At 46.2% G+C, this 25,033-nt stretch overlaps 1 protein-coding gene across 1 annotated transcript in view; it reads right to left on the reverse strand.

The window, feature by feature from the left end:
* Positions 1-25,033, reverse strand: part of CSMD2 (CUB and Sushi multiple domains 2) — a 580,815-nt gene that overhangs the window by 76,461 nt on the left and 479,321 nt on the right. The window contains exons 32-41 of the mRNA XM_053576806.1: positions 23,621-23,734; positions 16,620-16,715; positions 15,066-15,269; positions 14,535-14,659; positions 13,509-13,605; positions 12,336-12,440; positions 7,778-7,896; positions 7,197-7,266; positions 5,242-5,358; positions 2,846-3,055 (exon numbers count right to left, since the gene is read on the reverse strand). Coding sequence (XP_053432781.1) covers positions 2,846-3,055; positions 5,242-5,358; positions 7,197-7,266; positions 7,778-7,896; positions 12,336-12,440; positions 13,509-13,605; positions 14,535-14,659; positions 15,066-15,269; positions 16,620-16,715; positions 23,621-23,734 — 1,257 coding nt within the window. The remainder of the gene's footprint in view (positions 1-2,845; positions 3,056-5,241; positions 5,359-7,196; positions 7,267-7,777; positions 7,897-12,335; positions 12,441-13,508; positions 13,606-14,534; positions 14,660-15,065; positions 15,270-16,619; positions 16,716-23,620; positions 23,735-25,033) is intronic.

Genomic DNA, 25,033 nt, shown 5'->3' on the forward strand with positions numbered 1-25,033 from the left:
GGTGGCAGAGTGGGTCTGGTTGATTTGGCAATGGAAGTGTTAGGGAGACTTTAGGGAGGAGACTAAATGGGATGAGTGGGGTCTTCAAAAGAAGCCTGTGTGGGGAGCCAGAGGCAGCTTTGACAAGGGCATCTAGGCTTTTATAGGAAGTGTCTTGAATGGAAGGATCTTAGCTTTTCAAAAAGACAGAAACTCCAGTGACTGTACCTGGATACAGGGAAAAATCCCAGAGCCTGTTTCCCTAGAAGAAGCTTCAAAGGGAGAGGGAGAGGTTGAGTCTAGAGGGGAGAAACAGACCCTAAGAGGAGGAATCACGTACGTTTCCGGGGAAGAACAGATGGGTTTGTCCCTGGGACACACTTGGACAGGGGAAATGCACTTCCAGACAAAGTGACATCATTAGATGTGCACAACTTCAAGCAAAGTGCCGTAACTTACGCCATTCATAATAACAGTTTGGAACAATTATACGTCTTAGTCAGTCTGCTAGGCTCCGTGTCCACACAACCCTCCTGAGAAACTTTAATGGGATAGGTTAGGTGTGTTAGACTGGGAGGCCTGGTAGGAATACCTTACACTGTTACTAAAAATTTTCTGGGAATACTTACCTGAAGAAGAGACAAGAAAACCCTGGCATAAGGAAGTGTAGTGTGCTCCTTCCGAGGAGTTTTGAAAAAGGCTAAAGAGTCAGACTTCTAAAGGAAGTTGCTGGGCCTATTTAATAGAAATAGCCTCCGGGGTGGGGGACTGGCTCCTTCATGAAGCGGGGCATTTCCAAAGAGGGAAAACCCAGGAAGGGCTGCTTTTCAGGGTGTAGTTCCATAGGAGCGAGGAAGGTATACATGGAGAATGTGGGCTTTGGGGTCAGGGGGAGTTATTTGGGGCTGTCACAAGTTGGGAGGCCTCAGTGGGAGCAACTGGGCCTCTGGCACCAGAAACAACCTAGTCCTAGAGGCTGGGATCAGCCCAAACAAGAAGCCTAAGGGGAAGTGGAGCTCGAGTCTGAGGGGAGCAGCTAACCTGACATCAGGATTGGCTCAGACTGTAGCAGGGATGGCCTTGAGGGGGATCTGGAGGAGGGTCCTGTTAGGGAAGTCCTAGGAAACTAAGACACAGGGGGAGCCTTGGTGTGAGGTGATAAATATGTCCCTGATGGGAACACTGACCACCTGGGACCAAGTTCCTCCTGTGACAGACCATGGCCGTTTGATGTGACAGGATTCGATGTGACAAGCACCTCCCACATGATAGGCACAGACACACTTGGTGAGGCCCGCCTGTGTGACAACCACCCACAGCTGGCCTGGGTGTGGCAGCCTCATTTCCTTTGTCTGAGTGTGAGCCCAGCTCCTCCTGAAGCTCTCCCTGATGTGACCAGCCCAGCCACATCCACTGACATATTCCCTGAGATGGACCCAAGCACTCTGAGGAAGAGACCCCGGGGAGAACTGGCCCAACTGTGCCCACCTGGTGGGACACGCTTTTAAGGCTTTCCTTAAGTGACAAACCCAGTCCTGGCTCAGAATTCCTCTCTGACAAGGGCCGAGTTCCCTGCTCTATTATTCCCAGAATGAAAAAGCCAAGTCTCAGAGTATTGCATAAATATGGTACTATTCATATGGAAAACACAGCCAAAACATTTTGTAAAACATTACCTATTTTTGACAGGTACAAACAACATATGTATGTCAAGGCACAGGAAAAGGTCTGGAAAGGTCACATCAAAACAGCAGTGATTAATTCTGGGGAATTATCATGGGTTTAGAGGTGGCAGACAAAGAGAGCTTTGGCCTTACTTGTTTTAATTTCTTTTATTTTTAAAGATAGGATCTCACAATGTTGGGGCTCAAGCGATTCTCCTGCATTAAACTCCCAAGTAGCTAGGAATACAGGTATGCACCACTGTGCCTGGCTAATTAAAAAAAATTTTTTTTTGTAATAACAGGGTCTCACTTTGTTTCCCAGGCTGGTTTTGAACTCCTGGTTGCAAGTAACCTTTTTGCCTCAGCCACCCAAAGTTTTGGAATTATAGGTGCGAGCCACTGCACCCAGTCTGTTTTAATTTTTTTACAATCATGTATTAATATTGGAAAAAATTCTAAAAATCTGAAATAAATTTGAAGAATCTGGAAGGGATTTAGAACAAATGGTTCAGGAAGTCACAACAGGGAAGCATGTGGCAGAGAAAATATGGATTGCCTTGCACAGCTGCACAGGTTGGGCACAATCTCCATATACTCACAGGTGACGGAAGGCCTATCACATAGGGCAAGCCTGAGTGGGAGTGGATGGGGATCGTTCTGAAGAAAGTGCTGGGAGGAGCGGGGCTGTCACAGGATTCCACCTCAGGAAGGCAGAGCCACAGCAAGTGTGGTTGGGCCCCACACAGGAAAACCTGTCTTGCTGTGCAAGGCTTAGGGGGTATTGTCAGGACTGTAAGTAGAACCCTCTACCCTGTCCTAGAAAGAGCTTTGCTCTCAGTAATCAAGCCTGATCTCTAGGGAAGGACCCAGAGGGAGTAACTCAGTTCATCAGGCCCTAGGGGAAGTGCCTGGCTGGGCACAGCAAGGGGATTTCCTTTTGCCCAGGGAACGCTCTTGACCGTCAGATCTAGATAGATGGTGCTATTGGGCCTGCCAACTCTGGAAAAGGCTATGAGAGAACTTAGCTGTCACACAGGGACCAGAGACATCTGCCAAGGAAAGGAAGCATCTGTGGACAGGCCTGCCGGCAGCCCCACCCCTTCTGGCTTCTGTCTCTCCCACATGGAAGGCTGGAAGATGGGCAGTGGGGGGTCAGGGATGGGGACGGGCAGAGGCACTCACATAGCACTCCTTGTCCTTACCCTGGTACTCCAGCTTGAATCCTGGCCGGTTCTGGGAGTGGTCACTGTGGAAATACACAGTGGTCTCGTGGGACGTGGACAGCAGGGAGCTCGGAAGCTCGCTGCCACTGAATCTGCCCATCATGCGGCTGGTCTCATAGGGGCCATTCCGGATTTCTATGAAGTCGTGGTTGGGCTCGGTGGAGAAGTTCAGGAACTGGATGTGAGCTCCTGGGAGTAAGACAGAGGCAGACAGTGCCCAAAGCAACACGGTCCCACTTCAAGGGTGCTGCTTCCTGAAAGCATCTCCTATTTTCCCACGAGTTCCCACCGCTACCTTCCCACCCACTCAATTCTGTGTTCCTAGAACATACTTTGGGAGTTGCTGGTCCAGCCAAGTCTCTTGTTCTCAGATGGGATTGATCTTTAGAGTACATTAATTCAAAAGTAAAGGCATCAGTCATTTCAGAGCTCCCCTGGAGTCTATTTTATTTTATTAAAAACAAAGTTCAGGATCAACACTTGTTTTAATTTGTGATTTGTAATTTTTTTTTTTTTTTGCATCTGGTTATTTAAAGAATAAAGACTTGACATTTAATGTTGAAGACCTTTTGTCTCTGGCCCTACTCCAATCCTCTCCTTCCTTCCACAGAAGCAATCACTATCATGAATTTGGAAAATATCCTTCCAGTTCATGGTTTGAGATTTCTAAATATATCTGGATTTATGTGTTTTATATATTTACATAAATGGTATTATGCCATGCAGACATTATGTTTTACATAATATTGTTTTTCAATATCCATGAATATTGAAATATTCAATATTCATTTATCCATGTTAATATACAAAAATAAGAGTTCATACTACGTATTAATTAATTGCATCTTATGAATTATCTGACCACACAACTCACTTCCCTACTAATGAACGTGCAGACTGTTTCCAAATTCCTGATCATTTTGCAAGGAGCCTCTTTGTACAGGTAATCTGTGGAGCCGTGCTCTGCACTTCCTGCTGGGTATCATCGCCTTTCACAAGAGCGCAATGGATGGCATGCCCATCAGAGGGGCTCTATAAGGACTGCAGAATTTCAGAGCTGAGCTGTGCGTGAGGAACTGGCCTGTGACCGACATCTAGTGGCAGAAGCATGTAGATGTGGTGGCTCTTTACACTGAAATCAGGTGCCATATTAGGCACTGGGTTGGATCCAACATTAACTTGAAAGTGAAGGATCCTGGCTTCTGCCACAGGGCCCTGCAGTAGATTTATTTCCCAAAGCCTGAATAAGCACCCACACATTGTAGATTGCGAACTCTGGTGATCTCTGGGAGCTGAACATTAGGACTTAGAGAAAGCAATCATATTATTTAAACTTCTGTTTGCATTTGAATGTTTCCATCTCCCCTAGCATCTCCCTTCTAACATCTGAAGTTCTTCTGCCCTGAGATTTGATGCAGAGACACAGGGTCTCCCCAGATCCTTTTCCTCAATATCTTAAAATCTAGACTTTCCCAGGCTGCCAAAATTGTCATCACTTTGCACCCTCTTTCCCTCAGAAGACAGTACTGAGCAGAAGACTGCCTCCTTTGGAGGGTCACCGACCTCTTTCCTCCCCTCCAGCCAGATTTAGGCAAGGCCAGTTACACTGCTATCTGCTGAGAGCCTCTTCTCTCATTGGAAGACACACTCCAGGCTGAGTAATAGAGCATGAAATGGGTGGTCTTTGCTTCTGAGGCTTGCAGACTGGGCCCTCCCAGGCCTGTGCAGGAATAATCCCCTTGGCTCATTTCTTTCCTAGAAGCAGAGCAATGACTTCTGCAAGATGTACACGTACCCACATCTACAGCCCCTCCATTCCACATCGGCACAAAGCCTCTATCGCTTCAACTTAGATATCTGGGGTTAAATTATATCCCTAGTGGACAAGACATGGCTCATCTGCAATTTAATTTTATACCCACGTCATGTCCTCCACACCCCGACAACCTCCTGTGCCTGGCATATTGCACCAAAAGGAAAAAAAAAGCTTCTCCATTTCTAGGCCAGCTAGAATTTGTGTATGGAGAATGCAAACTCAATTTCCGATTGGCCTTGGCTCAATTTAATTAGAATGATAAATGGGATATTGGAGTTTAAAGTACAACTTGAGGTCTAGTCTCTTGTAAAACATATATTTTTTTTCATTTTTAACCATCCCTGAGTAATTTCTCATTCCACATTCCTGGATCTAGTTCATTACTCAAACAATAATAATGGAAACCCCAGAGATACCACCCCTCCCTTCCTGCTTTTATCTCTGCCGCTCCTGATAGATCCTCATGATTGTTAAGATGTCAGTGGATGAGAAAACAGAGAGGCCGAGGGCTTAAGCTCAGGTGCCTGGGCATGAAGTCCTGGGGACTTTGGAGACTTACCAAAGCCTACAGGCAGTGCTATTTTCCAGGAGCAATCCATGTTACTGGGGTAGTTGCCTGGGAAGCCCGGGCTCAGGATCACCCCCTCCATCTCTTCCACTGTTCCCCCACACTGTGCTGTGACAATGACACGAGATGGGTTAGGACAATATCAGGTGGGTACAGGGCCGTGCCAACATTTGGAAGCTCCCTGACAGCTGCAGATTTTAACTTTTCAAGAGCCATAAATCCCTTCAAGAATCCAGAGGTATCCCTTTAAAAAAATGGCACATGTGGGCAAAATTGAGGATGTAGATTCAGGAAGAGAAGTGAATCCTACAAACCCAAGTATGGACTCGTGACCTTGAGCATACCCTTCATAAGTCCATCCCCTTAGTGAGGACTCACAGGAGAAGTGAAAGTGGTCTGGGCCAAGTCTGAGCATTTATTACATGGTCCCCTAAGGCTCCCTCTCTTCACTGCCTAACCCACTCTCCCAAGACAGCAGAAAGGAGATGAAGGAAGGGGCCTGACATGTATCACCTTCCCACTCTGGGCCAGGAACTGTGCTAGGCTCTTTACAAATACATTATACCGGGCAAGGTGGTAGGGTGAGACCCACCACAAGCCCCTCTCAGAAAAGCAACTCTGATGAACATTCCACAGGAACCAACCTTGAGAGTGACCTGAGAGTTTGAGAACATCTGACACGCCCATCAAGGGTCATGATTTCAGGGTCATCTGAAGATGCAGGACTGGGGAATCATTGTGGCCTGGGCAGTTGGCATCAACTCTAAAGAGGTTGTGTGAGAAAGGGGTCAGCCAGCTCCAGAGGCCCAGAGGAAGGACAGAAGGAGAATTGGCAGGTCTAGGCAAGTGCTTTCTAAGGAGAGGTAGGCTCGGCAAATGGAGCAGAAACCAGTGCAGAGCAGGCTCTGGACTTGATCGCCTGGGTCACAGTCCCACCTTCACTTCCTATGAGACCTGGCACAAGTTCCTCAGTTTTCCCCATCTGTAGAATGGAACTTTCCATAGCACTTATCTAATGGGATTGTCATGGAAGGACCGTGCTTCATGTGGGACAGGGCCAGTGCCCGTGGTGAACACTCAGTGAATAGCAGCTGCTGTTAATGTGAATGGCTTCCCTGCCAAGATCTCTGTCATATGATGGGGGACAGTGCCTTGCACTAACTGCTCACATTTCTGACCTGCTCCGGAGATGACCAGGCCCTGTACCCTGGTGAAATCACAGAAGGAAAAGGCCATTGTACCCAAGTGACATTCCCTTGCCTCCCCTCACTTCCTACTCTAAGGTCAGCCTGGGGGGAACCTTAGGGTCACTTGAGCACTGGAGAACCTGAGGTTTCTGTTCCTGACACTGCCAAGTCCAGGCTTGGACTTCCTGTTTGTAAAGTACAGGTAATTGATGCCCCTGAGGAAATCTGAGGAAACATGGAGCCGTGCCTAGCACAGAGGAGACGCTCACCAAACGTTCATTTGCCCTTGTCTGCCCCGATCAGAAGCTCCGAAGAAAGAGAACTTCCCTTGTATCTGCTGATCTCCTCATCACTGCTTTAGTACAGGGTAAGAAACAAAACCAAGCTACATCCTTGTTTCGCATGTAACTCTTGATATTTATTAGCAGATTTATCTGCCTGTGGCACAACAAAGTCATAGAGATAAGCCCAAAGTGCCCACAGGTTGCACTTGGGGTCAGGAGATAAGCTCACGGGAAATCAGAATGGTCATTTTTTTCATTTTGTAATTTTTTATTTGGTGGGTAGAGGTTTCCGAAAGTCATGGCTTACGTGAGCGTTAGAGAGCATCAAAACATCAGTCTAAAACTGTTGACTTGGGACAAATCTGGAATAAGAAACATTCTTCTGGTTTGAATTTGAACTCAACAATATGCCCCTGAACTCAAATCCCTGGGAGTAAATGGATTTGAGTGAATTGTGAAGTCTGAGCTCTCTTACCAATACAGAGCGGAGGAGGGTAGTTCCATCGCCGCATGGTTCCGGGCATGCAGGAGATGTGGGCGTGTCCCTGGAGGAATCAGAAACAGGCGTGGGTTGGCTGCCCCCCACCTCATGTACAACCAGAATGGGGTCAGGCTTGTTCAGGAGCCTCATGCTAAGGAACAGGCATGTAAAGACCCACAGACTCACTGTGGGATGGGGGTAAGACAGAGGGAGAGAGATTTGGGGGAAGACCAATTATTAACAACCATTACTAAAGAATTCTCATTACTGGAGCTTTCCTTGTAAGACTCCTTTAATTACTAAATTCTCTGATGGCCTTCAAAGAGAAATTAAATTTTCCGAAAGCCAAATCAAACCCAACTTTGCAGGAACACACTGGTGGCTGGCTTGTGCCAAATTGTTAGAGTTAGTGGAGTTTGTCTTTGGCATGAACATCTCAGGAGGGAATAATGGTCCCTAGGAGAACTGGTGGCTGCTCCCTGTTCTTTGGTGACTGTACTGTGCTAGTGTAAGGCTGGCCAACCACACGTCTCAGGGGATGCCTGTTCCCCATCCTGGGTGTCAAAGGGAGGTACCTGGAGGGCGTATCCTGGCTCACACTGGAAAGAGACCACGTCGTTCACCAAGTAGCGCTCACCCGTCTTCACCCCATTACTGGGCACGGCAGGTTCTGGACAACTGCTCAGGCCCACCGCTAGATAAGACAGAGACAGTCGGAAAGGAGAATGGACCAGCCCAGCAGATCAATGAGACAGTGGGCTGGGAGATGTGGGCCGCAGGAGAAGGAGTGCCTCTCACGGCCATCTGGCCTAGTGCTCCCTAGCCCTCTTAAGAAATGCAATGTTCACGTGGCACAGAGGCTTAACAGGCCAAAGGTGACATAGGTGTCACTCTATGAACTCTGGGTGCCCTGCTCACCCACAGCTCTGAGCTTGGGAGCTCCCCTGTCCTGTAAACCCTAAGACCTCTCTGCATGGGCTCCTGCCTCCTAACTTCCCTCTGTCTTCATTACCCTAAAGGGACAGTTCTGGGGGGCTGAGACATGGGGAGAGGCGGAGGAAAGGTGAGAAGGAAGGAGAGCAGTTATGGAGGGCATCTCGGCAATGCTCGGGGCTCAGTTAGAGCCTCATCCTCTGGGGCAGAAATGTTCTGAGGGACATTTGCTAGTGGCTAAGACTCTCCATTGCTTTATTTCTCCCATTGTGTTTTCAAGATCAAGCTAGCCCCTTTCTGGGAGCATTAGTGGTGGCCACTCACACTTTGCTACTGTCAGCTCTGACCTCATTTAACACCAGCCCCTATAAGAGGCCCCTGCTCATCACTACCCAAAGCCACTGCCATTCTAGATCATCCTGAATTCATAGGCAATGTGTGCTTCTTAAAATCTCTCCTTGACTCGTGGGACTTACTTGGTCAGTAATGTGAAGTAGGTCCTCGTGGTCTTTTATATAGAATCCAACCTTCTCACCCTGACATCTGGGACTGTCACCATCTTGGCCCGGTCCCTTTGCAAGATCACCTCTGTGGACTCTCAATACTCCTCATCTACTCCCCTTTATGACTCTAAAAATTCAACCACATTCATTTATTTCTTATTCTATACCTGGCACAGTACATAATGCTTTCTTCATGAGAGCACCCATCCTAATCTACCTCCTCCACCTGCTACCTGCCTGCCCACACCATCATCATGGGAGCCGCACTTCCCACGAGCAGGGTGGGGGCCAGTGAGCCACATATGTCCCTTCATACCCTTCAAGTAGCTCTTGACATCCCATTTTACAGATGGAGACACAGGCTGAGAGAGGCCCAGAGACATGCCCCTAGTTCAGACCCAGCCCAGCCTGACCCCAGGTCTGCCCAAGCCTGAGGCCACATGAGCTCACCTGCCCCTGGTCAGCCCCTCACCCCTCCAGGCTGCCTCCAAAACAGCAGGCAGGAGTGTAGCATCTCCCAACTGGGGGCTTCCTGCCTCCCCTGTGCCTCGTAGGAGCCCACCCGCAGGTGCAGGTGCTTCAGGTGCACTAAGTAAACTTCTGTGTGCTCTGGACTGGACTTGCAGGGAACCTCTCTAGGGGTTAGGGCTGGAAGACTCGGGGCAGGCAAAGGATAGCTGCAAACTGAGTTGTCCAACTCTCAAGTGATCCTCCTTAGCATAGCTGGCAGGAAGGAAAGGAGGGCGAACTGTGGGTTTGGGTCTGACCCTGGCCATCAGCAGGGTCCAGAGAGCTTCGGGGACAGCAGCCTCAGCCTTCCTAGTGGCTCCCTTGGGGAATACAGGCTTCCTGAGAAATCCACATGTACTTAGTGCCTTCAGGGAGCTAGGGGCTCACGGAAAAAGAACAGGGCAGGATCGGTCAGGCAAGGCTCCAAGCCCCCAGCCCACCTTCTTATGTAGTAGGTGACGGGTCTTCATGCCACATTGAGATGAAACTCTGACAACTACCTGCGCTTTTATTTCCCTGTGAGGGAAATTTACGTATAGTGAAATGCACCAATCTTACATGTCCATGTTGCAATTGACATAATTATGAGTTTTGAGCTTACACAGTATAACCCAAGCCCCTGTCAATACTGCCGAACATTGTTGTCACCTAGAGATCCCCTCGTGCTCTTCCCAGGCAGTTTCTGTTCTACATGTGCATTTTTTTTTTTATTGGCCAGGGCTGGGTTTGAACCCACCACCTCTGGCATATGGGACCGGCACCCTACTCCTTGAGCCACAGGCACCACCCTCTACATGTGCATTTAAGACATGGATGTGATCTTTGGAAATGAAGGCTCTTTGGACCTATCTCCTAAACTCTGAGCAGCTGACACAGAAGATCCCAAAGACAAGTATTAAAACAATCATCAGATGAATCTGGAGGACCTAGTCTTGCCATTTTGTCTCTGTCTCCCTTGCATGCCAAGTAGAACACAGCTTAGTATTTAGAGGGAGGTCACAGCTTAGAGAGAGGGAGGTCGCAGCTTAGAGACTCGAGACCCACCTGCTGGAAAGGGAGAGATGGACAGAAGAAGCAGCAAAGAGAGAGCAAGAGACACAGCGAGGACAAAAGAGTGTGGTAGGAGGAAAAATGAAATGGGGAGAAAGAGGAGGCCAGACAGAGAACAAAGGAGGCAGATGGAGAAAAGCCCATTCTAATTTCCTTGACACTGCACAGCTTGATTTTATTTAAGCCATGCTACAACAAAGGAAAAATTTTTTTATCATATGTAATTTATTACTTTTGAAAGCATATTGCTCCATTTCCATTTCAATTAAATAAACATTAAATATGAATCACAGCCATAGATGTGACTTTTCAGTACCCTTCAAAACCATTTGCCTCTGTACTAGCAGTTAACTCTCCATCCTCTGTGCCCTCTTTGTAGACTATCTTACAAAACAAAATATCACTACAGGGTCCTGGCCCCTAGGAATTCCCATCTCCAGTTACCAGTGAGGCTGTTTCTCCCCAGCTCTTCCCCTAATGAGTGGATACTGTAAGGGAAGTGTCAGCTACTGAGAAAACTGCCAGTTCTCTGGGACCAAGAAAACTGAGAAGACGTAGATTCTTTCTGGGATGAGGCAAGAGAATGACAAAGCAATTTAGGAAGGAAATGTGCCTTTGGAAGAAGAAAGAACAGAAAAGATTCTAAGGAGCATTTAGGACTCAAATTAAAATATAGGCTAGATTAACAAAACTAGGAGAAACAAGGGAAGAGAGGATAAAAGGAAAAGTGTGATTTGTTTGAGAAACCCGGGGTACTTTACCAGGTGAGTGAAACTTTAGACATCTGCAGGGAGGAAATCTCAGAGGTCCCTGTCCTACGCTTTACCCCTCAGGAGCTTTACTTCTAGCTGTCCTGGGTCTTTCCTGCCAGGTGGACATATCAGTTCTTTCAGGTGATGAGCTTCCTGGGATCCAGCTAATCCTATCCTAAGCATCCAGATAAAGGTTGTTTTGGACACCCAGATGGTGCTGACCTGATCAGGCACCTAGCACCAGCTGGGCCTTCCATCTGCACAGGCCCATACTGTCACAGGGGTTCAAGCCAGCCATGCCTTCCAGCATTTCTCACTTCTCATTCCAAACCTAACTAAGGCATCCCCTTCTGTAAGGCCTTACCCTCCTAGGTTACAATCAATGTCTATCTTTTCTCCTGGACTCTGTACTTTTGAAGGCAGGGACTTAGTCTTATTCATTGTTCTGTGGACACCTAATGCAGGGCTTGGCACAGTGCAGGTTCTCAATCTTTCTTCAAGACATTTATATCTCCACCTGCCCCAGGTAGAAGTGACCACTCTCTCCTCTGAACCACTGCTGTACCATCTAGAGACATCCATGGGTGCACCTGTAATGCTGCAATGTCCTTGTCTGTCTTTGTGTCCACTTCTTTCTAGTGGACTCTCAGGGGACTGATCTATTTTGATAATACCCAATCCTGGCAAACCCAGCATCGCACCCAGTCGCTTTATAAATGCTCCGTAAGTATTTGCTGGATGAGTGTGGGATGAATGCTGCTGCTGACCTATTTCTTCCCATACCCAGTGGGGCAAGGGGGTGGGGCAGGCAGTCCCAGGATGCAAGTAGTCTCCCCACAAACCTCTTTCTTTGTTCCCCAGAAGACACATCCGCAACTTTTCTGTTAAGAGTATTTAGTTGTGAGCACTTAGGGATGCTGGAAGCCAGGATGTAAGGGTTAAAGCTTGCAGGGAGAAATCTGGTAGAAGAGGAGTGAAGTATCCAATGAGGGGAGGAACTTCAAAGATAACTGCATCACAGAACTAGAGGTTAGAGAGGCCAATGTTTAGGATTGAGGGAGGAACGCCCCTCCATCTTCTTATATCCTAAATTGTTTACAGGGGCCTAGGCCAGTGACCAAGTTCCCTTCCCATTTTTGGGGTGGACACTGAGTAAGGCACAGGTTTTTGAGTAACAGACATGTGGGTGAGTACCCAGCTCTGCTGTGCAGCCTTGAGGAGGTTTCAGACCTTCTCTAGGCTTTAGCATCCTCTTCTAGGTCCATGGTTAGGCTTACATGGGGTGGAGAATATACAGCCCCAATATATATTAGCTCAGAGTGGGCACTCAGTAACTCTTAGTTCCACCCTGAGCACTGTATACAGCTGAAACCCCAGATCCTCACTTTTGTATTCCAGGTGGAAGCCGGCTGCAGACACACTGATGTCTGAGTAGAAGTGAAGGTAGAGCTGGTTGGAGGTGCTGTTCAGAAGGGCAGGCACAGTTGTTCCTAGGACAAGGATACCAGCATCATTGAGATGTAGCTCCTCCCATTCCCCACGCTCCTCCCCAGTGTTCTGGCTTTTTACTGACATTCTGCTCCCAATGCCCCCAAACTCCCCAGTTATCAAATTCACTAAATGACAAATTAGACCCCTCAGGGGGCTAGGTCTCCAATGGCCAAGGGAGGAGAGACCCCTCCCAAACCACTTCCCACAAGATGAGCAGTGCAGCGCTATATGCCTGCAGGAGGGCGAGCTCCTCAGGAGGCTTCTGAGTTTGGTCCCTTCCCCACCATCTTCAGAAAGACCCTGGCATGCATGATTCTCTGGACCATTCAGTGTACAGTTTTTCTCGGGCTCATGACTTTTCTTTATATCTTGGCAGCCTAGAGTTCTGGGCCTAAAAGACTCAGATAATTGCCCAAGCCATTGGGCAAAATCATGTGCCACGTTCCATTAGAAGTCCATCCACCATGGGAATGAAAAATAGTGTATCCACTTTGGAAAATGGTTTTGTGGTTCTTCAAAAAGTTAAACATAAAGTTATGATATGACCCAGCAAGCATTCCTCCTGTGTAAGCACATGCTCACACAAAAACTGGTATATGGATATTCATGTAAGGAACATTAATCATAATAGCAAGAAAGTGGAAATGGCCCATCAATGGATGAATGGATAAAAAAGCATGGTATATCCATGTAATGAAGTGCTGATACACACTACAACTTGGTGGACTTTGAAAACATCGTGCTAAGTGGCAGAAGCCAAACACAGAAGGCTACGTATTGTATGATTCCATTTATATGAAATGGCAAATCCAGAGGTGGAAAGCAGGTTAGTGGTTACCAGAGGCTGGGCTTGGGGGCAGGCGGGGTGGAGAGTGAGGGAAATGGGTGCCTGGTTTTTTTTTCAGGGAGATAAAAATGCTCTGGGATTAGACAGCAGGAAGTGCTGTAGAACCTGGTGAATATACCCAAAGCACTTTAAAATGGTGACTGTTATGGTGTGTGAGTATGTCACAGTGATGAGGACAACAGCATCTCACACTGCCCTCCAGATCGGAAGCCCTCCTTACCTGAGAAACTCCCCAGCATGGTTACGGTGTTATCTGCACCGTCAAACACTTCTAGGGAGTCCCAGTTCTGCTCTGTGACAAAACTGATGACCTGAATCTGGGGAGGCAGAAGGATTGTCCTGCTAGTAAAGCGGCCTCTGTCCCTTCCTTCCTCCCTGCCGCTCACCCCTCCCTCTCCTCCATTCCCCAGTCCCACAGTTAATCCAACTTGGTGAGCACCTGCTCCGTGCTAGGCCCTTCCAGCAACGTTAAGAAGCAGCTCTTACTCCAAGGAGCTCCTTCTCTGGTGGGGAAGGAAGATGACTAAATGATTATAGGACAGTGGGAAAATTTACAAGGTGGAGAATGGGGGAAAGAAGTTCCAGGAAGTGGGACTAGCCTTCTCCTCATCTCTGGAGCATTCCTTGGGCTTCCCTGCTTTGCCGCCCTGATTGCCTCAGACATCCACATCAGTGAGCAGTGGCCCACTCCCGCCCAGGTCGCTCAGCTCAGGCTTGCTGCCTCTCTGCTGGCTTTGCAGCCCCCTGACATTCTCCCTGCCTCAGCATCCAGGCCAGGGCCTCCTTCCACTGGGGTCCTATTACTGGGCACCAGCTATGCCCCAGTTCAGCTCGGGCAACAGGTGTGGTACCCTAGGTATGTGCCCCACTCTGGACTTGTGCTTGGCCCCTCATCAGCAATGCCCCCCCCCACAATCTTAAGAAAAAAATCCTCAAGCCATCTATGAGTTCTCCCCAATCTTCAGATCCCAGCGCTAGACCCATTGCCCTTCCCCGCTGGCTGGAGCCAATGCCCATCACCCCTTCCTCAGTTTCCTCTCTCCTCGTGCCCTGAGGCCCCTGTGGCCCAGGAACTATTGTGTTTTTCTATTTGTGGGCCACATCTCTACCCTTGGACAGAGCCTCCTTAGCTGCAGGGGCAGGGGATAGGGCTGTGTCTCCTCCTGGCTCACCCTGTTTAAGACTTGGCAATAGCTGGCCCCTGTGGGTGACTACCTGCCCCATCAAGGTACTTCCTTCCTCCTACCTGGATGCCAGCGCCTTCAGGAACCATGATCTTCCACACGCAGTTGAGGCTGTTGAGGTAGGGCTCTGGGAAACCAGGGGACAGGATGGTGCCCCGGCGCTCAGTGAGATTGCCGCCACACGGCACTGGGAGAGAAGCAGTTCTGGTCAGGGCCCACCAAGCAGCGTGCTCCTTCAGGCCCCACCTCTGCTGTGACTCCTGCCCATGGGGCTTCTTCCTTCGTGCCCCAGTCCCACCTTCTCATTCTGTTTTTCACCTGCCATGTGACTTTTTCACTTGCAACCCCCTGTAGGGACCCGGCCCTCAGCTCCTCTCACATGCATCTCTGCCCCAGAACCTCTGGCTGTCTCCACACCCCACCGCAGGATGAGGGGTGTGGCCCCGATGGCACTTCCTGCTTAAGGTACCTGGTGAGAAGGTGTTGCTGTGTGTCTTGGGGCATCTGCTGGGACTTGCTCCCTCCCTCAGGGAGAGAGGGCTATTTTCTGTTCCCTTCACCCTCTCTCCAGCCCTGGCTGCCCAGGCACTCACCCACACACATGGGAGCTGAGACATTCCACTGGGCCAGAGCCCCAGGCACAGGAAGGCACTCAATTTCTGGGGACCCCTGCAGTGCATAGCCGGAGTTGCATTCGAAGCGGACGATGGCCCCTACCGAGAAGTCACTGCCCAGCCTCTTGCCGTAGCGGGGTTCCGGCACAGAGCTGCACTGCGTGGCGCTGGTTCGCGGCACAGCTGCAGGGGACAGTGGCACTGAGGGGTGGGCCTCGCCCCTCTAGAAACTGGCCCAGGGATGGACACACATGGGACTGGAACAAAGACAACCTAGGTGGGACTCGGAGAGGTTTTACTGAAACGTTACTGGACACACCGTGTGACAGCACAACTTCTGGAGACTATGGGAGGCAGTGTGCACCCGGGCCTGTTTTTGTTCTTGGCCTTCCCAGTGATGCCCCTCAGTGATCAGGGTCCCATGTTCCTTGACGAGGACAGCCATCGGAACTTCCTCCTCCACTTTCCGTGTCTTCACCCTGCCTTTGGGATGCTCCCACCCACCATGCTCCTTAGGAGCCTGCTGGGGCCCTGGCTTCCGGGACCTTAATCTTATCTCCCCCATCCACTGTGGTGGCTGGGACCCTTGAACTTGGCCACAGGGATGGCATTCCCCTATAACAGGCCTACCCCTGCAGCTACAAGAGGACTGCCCCTGCCCTTCTGGGAGGACTGCCCCTGCACTTGTGGGAGGATTGCCCTAACTACAGGAGGACTGCTTCTGCACTTGTGTGAAGATTGCCCCTGTACCTATGGGAGGACTGTCCCTGAACCTGTGGGAGGATTACCCCTGCAGCTCATCTTGGGCAGAGCCAAATGAAGAGGACCATACTTAGCTCCTGAACCCTGAAAATATGGATATTCTCTTGGACAAGGGCAGAGGTCCTGCCTGCCAATAAAAGCCAGGATGCTGCAATCTTAGCCTTTCTGAACCAGTAAGAAAGAGGACTAACTTTAGTCAGCTGCTTGATGCCAGGTACTTTGTAAACTCTCTTTTAATCCTATCAGTGAGGTACTGTTATTACCCTCACTTTATAGGTGAGCAAACTGGGGTTCTGCGATGTGGGGCTGCTGGTGCCCAGCTAGAAAGTGGGGAGATGAGACTCAGATCCGTGTCCACCTCACTTCAAAGCCTATATTACCCCCATACCTTTATTGTGCTTTGCAGACAAAACCAAACTCCACAAGCCAGAGTCAAGAAGAGGCCTGGGTTAGTCTCCCCAGTGACATCTGGAATGTCCCAGACATTGGGGTGGGGTGGGGGAGGGCTGGAAGAGGGAAGAAATTAGGTTCCCATGTCTGATTTCCTCCCTTATTTGACATAGAACTTGGTTTAAGAAATGTCCGTTGGATAAGCAAATGTATGAACTTAAACAGAATTACAGGAAATTGCCCCACAAACTTGTAATTGTCTCCAAGCACCCTGAGAAAGAGGCTCAGATTGGGGGGGTCAGAGATCCCTGTTTCCTTGGACACGAAGTACCCTAAGAACTGAGATCGCCTTTCCACCTCCAGCGTCCGTGTCCGGCATACCTTGGTAGACAAAGTGGAAACCTCTGGCTGGTACTTGGCCTTTGGCACTGAACTTAATGAGAACTTGATTGGAGGTGGCCAAGGGCAGTGATTCTCCTGCCGAGATAAGGGGCAAGAAGGAGAGGAAGACAGTGAGAACAGCAGTTGGGACCAGCTGATAAAATCCCATGAGAAAGGAGGGGCTGCCCGGCCCCCATCCAATCCCTTCCACATTCCAGGCCTTCATGGAAGGCTTCTGCATCCATGATCTTAACTGGATTGGTGGCCAGTGTGAAGTTGGCATGTCAGAGTTCCATACACTTATTTAATAAAACAAGAAAGAGAGGTTCAAAAAAATGAAATGACCCGCTAGAGAGAAGACAGCTGCTAAACATGTGTTGGGCCACAGGGATGGAGACAGTGACTATTACCGAGCTGAACTTGGGGGTTTACTTGGAAAACTGATATCAATCTGATTTAAAAAAAAAAATGGCAGCAGCTGCTGGGAAAATGGGTGATGGGATTGTCTGAGAGCAACTGGCCTTTCCCAAACCATGCCCCCCTTCCACCCTGTGAAATGACAGATAACCAGAGCTATTATAAACAGTAATTCATTGCTCAGACTATGCTTCTTTTTAGAGTCAAAGGAAGTGCTATTAAAAATTATGCTAGCACAATCAGGTGGAAGCTGGGACTGTCCCAGGCAAAACAGGATGTGCTGTTATCCAGTGAATACCTCAGGAATTGGGGAAAGCTAGGGGAGTCAGATAGCTTCTGTAGCAGAAGATAAAGGCCCATCTGCTGCTTTGTGTGGCCCGGGGAAGAGACAGCCCCAAGTGGACTCCAGCCATGGAGTGTAGACACCTTTCTGAGAAGCCCAAGGAGGACATGGTGGAGGCAGTCCACCTGCAGTCCATGGTGGAGGCAGTCTGCATGCTGCTTCTCTGAAGCCCTGAGAAGGGCCGCAAGCCCACTCTCAGAAGGGAAGTCAGGGCCATGGAGAATCAGGCTACATCTCCATTGCAATGAGGGCTCCACCAAGGGCCCCTGGGAGGTCCACCAGTGGAGGCCCATGTGATGCTACTGACCATGGGAGCAGAGAGCCCTTTCCAAAGCACCTTTAGATTTATGTATGACCCAGATGGCTGAGCCTGGCTAAGAGTCACTGCCCCCTGCTAACTTCCGGCAGCCAAAGCAAAAAGAAACTCATGAGGACAAAACCTCCCTTCATTATCACTGCCATCTCCAGCTCCTCCCCCCAATAGAAGTGAACAGGGTGAAACTTAACTTGTCTTTCTTTCTTTTTTTATTAATATTAAATCATAGCTGTGTACATTAATGCGATCATGGGGCATCATACACTGGTTTTATAAACAGTTTGACACATTTTCATCACACTGGTTAACATAGCCTTCCTGGTATTTTCTTCGTTATTGTATTAAGACAATTATATTGGCGTGGATGTGGAGAAAAGGGAACACTTCTACACTGCTGGTGGGAATGCAAATTAATACATGCCTTTTGGAAAGATGTTTGGAGAACACTTAGAGATCTAAAAATAGATCTGCCATTCAATCCTATAATTCCTCTACTAGGTATATACCCAGAAGACCAAAAATCACATTATAACAAAGATATTTGAGCCAGAATGTTTATTGCAGCCCAATTCACAATTGCTAAGTCATGGAAAAAGCCCAAGTGCCCATCGTTCCACAAATGGATTAATAAACTGTGGTATATGTACACCATAGAATATTATGCAGCCTTAAAGAAGGATGGAGACTTTACCTCTTTCATGTTTACATGGATGGAGCTGGAACATATTCTTCTTAGTAAAGTATCTCAAGAATGGAAGAAAAAGTATCCAATGTACTGAGCCCTACTATGAAACTAATTTATGGCTTTCACATGAAAGCTATAACCCAGTTATAACCTAAAAATATGGGGAAGGGGGAGAGGGAAGGGAGGGAGGGGAGAAGATGGGCAGAGGGAGGATGATTAGTGGGATTACACAACTGCGGTGCATCTTACAAGGGTACATGTGAAACTTAGTAAATGTAGAAACTTAACTTTTCTCCTCTCACATAGTTTAGCCTGACAGAGGCAGATTAGGACCCCAGGGTCTCTCCCAGAACCCACGTTGGGTTTGGTCCTGGATATACACCAGCCTCCTGCTCCATGGGAAAACACTTAGTAAAATCACTGGACATAGGAGAAGATTTCAGTTTTAAGGAAGAAGAGCACTCTGCTGAGTCAGAGCAAATATTTCTGTGTGAATCACAACAAAGAACAGGCAAAAGTCTTGGCAGATTTTCAATCATGGTTGTCACAATATTAAATCTAGCATCGTATCTGTGAAGGCAGAGGAAAAAGGACCTAAGATTAACAAAAACTACCAAGAAAAGAGAAACGCTACCAGAGGGCGGCTGGATTTTATAGAAATCGAACAGTGAAATGGAGATGAAATTTGGGAAATTCTCCAGAAATCATAGAAAAAGGATGAAGAGATTAAAATAATGAAAGAAATGACGAGCAACATGGAAGAGAGATGAAAAAATCCAATATGTATATATCAAGAATTCCAGAGAGAGAAGACAGAGCAATCGAAGGAAAAAAGAAATAATTTAAGAAGGTACCTTTCCTAAGACTTCAGGTTCAGATTGAAGTAAGATTTGCCAAGTGCTGAATCTAATTAGTGAAAAGAGACCTCTACTCTAACATATCCCAGAAGGCTTTTTAATTTAAAAAATAAAGAAACATATGAAAATCATATAGACAGAAAAAATAGGTTACTCACGAGGCCTAAATTGAGGTTGGACCCTAAGATTCCAGTGAAACATTTATTACAGCTTTGAAAGATGCAAGTTTTGTGACACATAATTTGATTTGCAATCAAGTTGTCATTTATATATGTCAAAAGGCAGGCATTCTCATACATTCAGGGTGACAGAGAGGACTGCAGTTATGAGGCTTAGTTAAAAGAAAGCCCACCCAACCTCAAGTAGGGAGTTTAAGAACTAGCAGGAGTGAATATAACCAGGAAAGTATAATAACTATTCTTCATGAGGTAACAAAACCAAATGCACATGCAAAAATTTGTCTTTGGGGAGGAATTCCATAATTTGAAACTAATCACTAACAACATTCATATAAAAGTCGAAATATATCTAGAAAATGTTAGAAATCAGAGATGGGTCAGGTATGAATGGAAAAACAAGGATGCAAAGTCAAAACAACACAAACAAAAACGCGGAAAGAACAAAAGAAGATGACAGAGATCAGAGCAAATATTTTGCTTATAAAGTCCATAAGCAACCTTCCAATGAAGAGGAAAAGACTCTTGGGGAAAATGAGGGAAGAAGATCTATAAGGCAAACACAGACACGGAAATTGTTAGAAAGGCAAGATAACAAAACATCACAATTGTAGTGGGAGATATTTTAACACAACATTGTCAGTCTTTGATATATCAAATAGGGAAACAAAATTAAGATTGCTGGGTGGGAGTCATGAGACTTCCCCTACACATCCACACCTCAGGGACTGGAACACTGTTCATTCCCAGTCTTACCCATGGCTCATTGTCAGGGTCTGTCCAAATAAGGAAGGAGACTTCCTGTCTAAGTACAGGATACTGACATCTTTGGGTCTTTCTCTTCTACCTGTCTATCTACATTTCTTTCTACGTCTTTGGATCCTGTACACTTATGTCCATATCCACAATCATGTCTCCGGGTCCTAAATGTACACCTGTCTCTTTTCATGTAGGTCCTGTATCTATCCTTATATATCTACATCTACAGCCATACTTTACATATTTCTATCATCTACCTACCTAGATGATAAAAGAGTTGAAAAAGAATCCTACCCCAGGACATCCTGATTTATATATGCTCTCGGTTGGGTGTGTACATGTGGGCTGGTGGTATTAAAAAGATCGCTTCATTGAGAGTCACTGATATAATGGATTTCAGTAACAAATTGAGTAAGACTCATTTAATGCTCTTACAAAGCTCATTTATTCCTAACAATAACTCTAGGAGGCAGACCTTTTATTCTTTCCATTTTACAGATGAGGACGCTGAAGCTCAGACAGATCCAGTATTGTGCCTGAAGTCACCTTGCAAGCACGTATGCCTGGAGCTAAGATTGGAGCCCAGGACTGTGACTGCAGAGCCTAAACTTCCCTACAGGGGACTCTTCTTAAATACTTAAGGAAAAAAATAAATGTTCTTGGCTATTGAGAGCATCTCATTTAACCCCCAAAGTAGAAATGATCTTATCTCCAACCAGCTCATCTTCCCCAACCAGACAGCAATAAAATGAGAAATTAACACAAAAGTTTAATGCAACAAGAACAAAATCTGTGTCCGTGGGGGAAAGGAAGAGGCATTCTTAACCAACTCTTGGGCAAATAGATTAAAACAACACATGTTATCATGGGCTATTTAGGAATTAATGATGATGAAAATAGTACATATCAAAGTTTATGGCATGAGGCTGAAACTGTGCTTAGAAGTGAATATATTACTGTAAACACACCTTTATTACACAGAGAAAGAAATAAACAGTGCTTTCAAATCAAGACATTAACATAAGAGGAAAAAATAATCTGAAGAAAAAAAGGAGAAAGGAAATTATGAAATAAAGGCAGAGGTTAATGAGAAAATAACAACAAACTCCACAGGAAGAATAGATATGAACAGATAAACTGGAGCAATCAAAATTTAAAAAACATACAAACACAAAAACACAAAAATCTGATACAGCTGAGAAAAAAGGGGACTATTGAGGATAATAAATAAATAAATCTATGACCACTAATACAAAGAAGATTAAATATCATGGTAGTATACTGTATAAACTATTTTGCTAAATTTAAGACATTATGAAGTAGATTTATATTAAAGTGATATATATACCCGAGTAGACCACTAACTATGGACGAAAAGAATAACCACTGAAAAGTAGGCGATAAAGTAATGAGACAAATTTATTTGCAGATGATATTACTTCTTGCCTAGGGGAGTCAGGAGAATGAGTTAGTACGATTATGAAGAGTCCAATGTCTTTACAAAATATGCCAAGAATGCCAGTCTTTGAACATTCTAACAAAGACCAGTTAGAAAACATAACAGGGAGAAAAAGAGACATTTATAATGGCAACAAAAATCTTCATGAAATATCTAGGAATAAAGTTAAAAAATGAATACTACCTAAGTGAAAATGTTGCACCTTCCCAAAGGCGATAATAGATAAGTAAATGGAAAGACACCCCATGGTCCTAGGTGGGAAGAAAGAATTAATATTATAAAGATGGGAGTTCTAATTAATCTATATGTTTTATGACATCCCAGTCAAAATGTTGAGGCATTTTAACTTGACAAACTATTTCTAGATTTTATCTGGAGGCAAAAGTAAGGAAGAACAGTCAATAAAAAATTCAAAGCAAAGAATGACCATGGCTACTTCTAGGACCATATATTTAAAATTATTGTAATAGTAAACACTGCATAACTTTACGACAATTAATCAAAGGAAAATTAATTTAATGAAAACTTACACAAGGATAAACGGATTACACTATTAAAACTGATAAAAGAATAAACAGACTCTTTCCAGAAATTAAGAATAGAAAAAGAATAAATAGAACTTAGAGTGAATGGATGAAAAATCTCGGAACAAACTTAACCCCTAACGTCATAAAAATTTAGTATATGTAAATCTGGCATTTTGAAAATTTTGCTAGGACAACTAATGAACTATATTTGGAAGATATAGTTCCCTAGATCAAATAAAAAAATCAAAATGAATTCTAAAGGTGTTACAGCAATACAATGAAATTAAGAAGTAAAAGAAAATGCAGAGGATTATTTATTTGATCAGCATAAAAGGAAAGGAGAAAACTACAAAAGCAAATATTGATAGATTTGATGTCGTGGGAAACTTACATTTTCTAACATTAAAGTACCCCGAAGAAAATTATATAGCAAATGAAAAACTGGAGGATAAGGCATTTTATAGCATATAATGAATACAGTTTACGCTAAATATGGACCTCTATTCAATAAATAAGAAAATAAACGCTAATAGAAAAATTGACACAAATTCACAAATAAAACTGCGTGAGTCAATAAACATTATAAAAAAGGTTAACCTAGCTGTAATAAAAAAGCAAATTAGAACATGAGATACCATTTTCCATTTTCAAACTGATGACAGTGTTTTTTAAATTACTTGGTTTTTGTGAGAATAAAATATTCCTTCTTACTCATTGTTGGTAAACAAAGAGACAAGGTCTTTCCAGAGGGATACTTGCCAATCTGTATAAGAAGCCTTAAATATCTCGCACATCCTTTAATTCTACTTTGAGATAGTCTAAGGTCAGAGAAGTGTATAAAGTTATGTATATAATACATTGAATTACTAACCGTAAGAGTGAGAAATTAGAAACAATTCAAATTTTCAGTAATAGGGAATTCATTACATCAACGTTAAATAATTATGTGGGGGACTATAATACAGTATTTAAAATCCTATTCTAGAAGGAAAAAATGACAGAGCAAAGCTTGCAGTGAATATTTCAATAAAAATATGTATATTGTTTGTTCAATAACATATGTAAAAGATCAGGTCTAAGTAGATGTAAAGACTGGAGGAAATACACTCCATATTATCAGTGGCTCTTTTTGGGAGGTCTGTAGTTTAATCCTCTCTATTGTTATTTTGGTTTGTCCCCAAGTTTTTTATAATGAAAATGAAATTGTGTTTATAATTAGAAAAAAATCGGAAGTCTGATAAACCAACAGGAGAATGCTGCACCACTTGGTGGCGGTGTGGACACAGCCTGGGTGAAGCCCCAGCTCTGCTCTCAGGAGTTGGCCTGGTAGAGTCAGCACCAGGAGAAACACAAGGCTGTGTGCTTGCACCTCTGGCCACATCATCCCAGAGCCTCCTTCTTTACAGCTGGCCGTGGTGCCCCCAGCCCACCACCATCCCCATGCTGGCTGAGCCCTGGGTACCTGTGTGGGAGCCCGAGAGGGAGCTGAGGAGCCGGGAGTGCTGGCTGTGGCCGTCATGCACCTCTACCACGTCGTTGAGGGCCGTGTGGAAGAAGGCGAACTGGCCAAACACCACTGTGGAGGAGAAACAGTGCAGAGAGCTCCGTGTGGAAGGTGGGGAAGGCGTGCTGGGAGCAGGGCAGGGAGAGAGGGGGTCTGGGGGCCCCAGACCGGGGGAGGGCCACCCGGAGGAAGTTGCTGGCTTGTGGGCTAATGGCTTGCTGAGGCTTTCTACTGGCTGATTAGCACATTGGCAGGACACCAGGGAAGTGGGAAGGCATAGCTGACAATATCAGGGACTACATCCACAGAATCTGGCTGGTGGAGGTGGCCCTGAGCTAACCTAATTCTCAGGAATAAGCCCATGAGAGGGCTTTCGGTACCCTCCCCCCCATTTTCCATGTGATCTAAGGGCCCCACATTCTCTCTTTTTCTTCAAAGGTCCAGCAGAACAGGGAGCCCCTGGACACAAGGTCTTCTACCACTAAGAGGAAGGAGGGTGGTAAGTAGCAGCCTCCTCCCGAGGAAGGAGAAACTGTCCCCAGAATAGGCAAAGCCCAGAGGGAAGAGGGAAAATGACATTTATTAAGCACCTACTGGGGTCAGGAACCGTCCTTGCTATGTACATCATCTTTTTTGACCATGACTCTTCCTGATAGTATCCATATTTTGTAGACAGGAATCTGAGGCTCAGAGCTTAAGACAGTTGCCCAAGGCTACTCTGCTAGTTTGGGCCAGGGGGCTGAAAAGCTGATGGGCCACAGCCTTCATGAGTCCTCAATCAGACAAGGTCTAAGGGCCTGGCCAATTGATGGGTATTCAAGTCACCAGCTGTACATTGTCAGGGTCTCCTCAGCCCTCCCCCTCTGCCAGTTCCTGCTGCATGAGCTGGCGTCACTCCTGGGCCACAGGAGGCACAGCTCCCATGCAGCTACCTCCAGACCCTGGGTTAATTTACCTGCACCTGTCTCGACGTTGGCCTCCTGCACCTAGGGCAAGAGCCAGGGCAGACTCTGCTGCACTTTGGAGCCTTGAGCACATAGGAAGTAGGATGTATGTGCGTGTGTTACGCATCTTGTACATGTTAGGTATGCTGTGTTGTGTGCACACATGTACTGTGTTGCCTGTGTTGTGTGCATACATGCGTACTATGCATGTATGTGGCATGCATTGCACATGCACACCTGTGTTGTGTGCATTATGTGTGTCTATTGTGTATGTGTGTTACGTGTATCATGCACGTTGCATATGCTGTTTGTATATGTGTGCTATGCGTGAATGTGTTATGCGTGTTGTACATGTATGTTGTGCGCTGTGTGTGTAGGTATGTTGTATATTGTGTATGCATGTGTGGATTGTGTGTCTGCTACACGT

This window comes from Nycticebus coucang, chromosome 22, assembly GCF_027406575.1.
Source record: "Nycticebus coucang isolate mNycCou1 chromosome 22, mNycCou1.pri, whole genome shotgun sequence".
In the NCBI taxonomy this organism is placed as follows: Eukaryota; Metazoa; Chordata; class Mammalia; order Primates; family Lorisidae; genus Nycticebus; species Nycticebus coucang.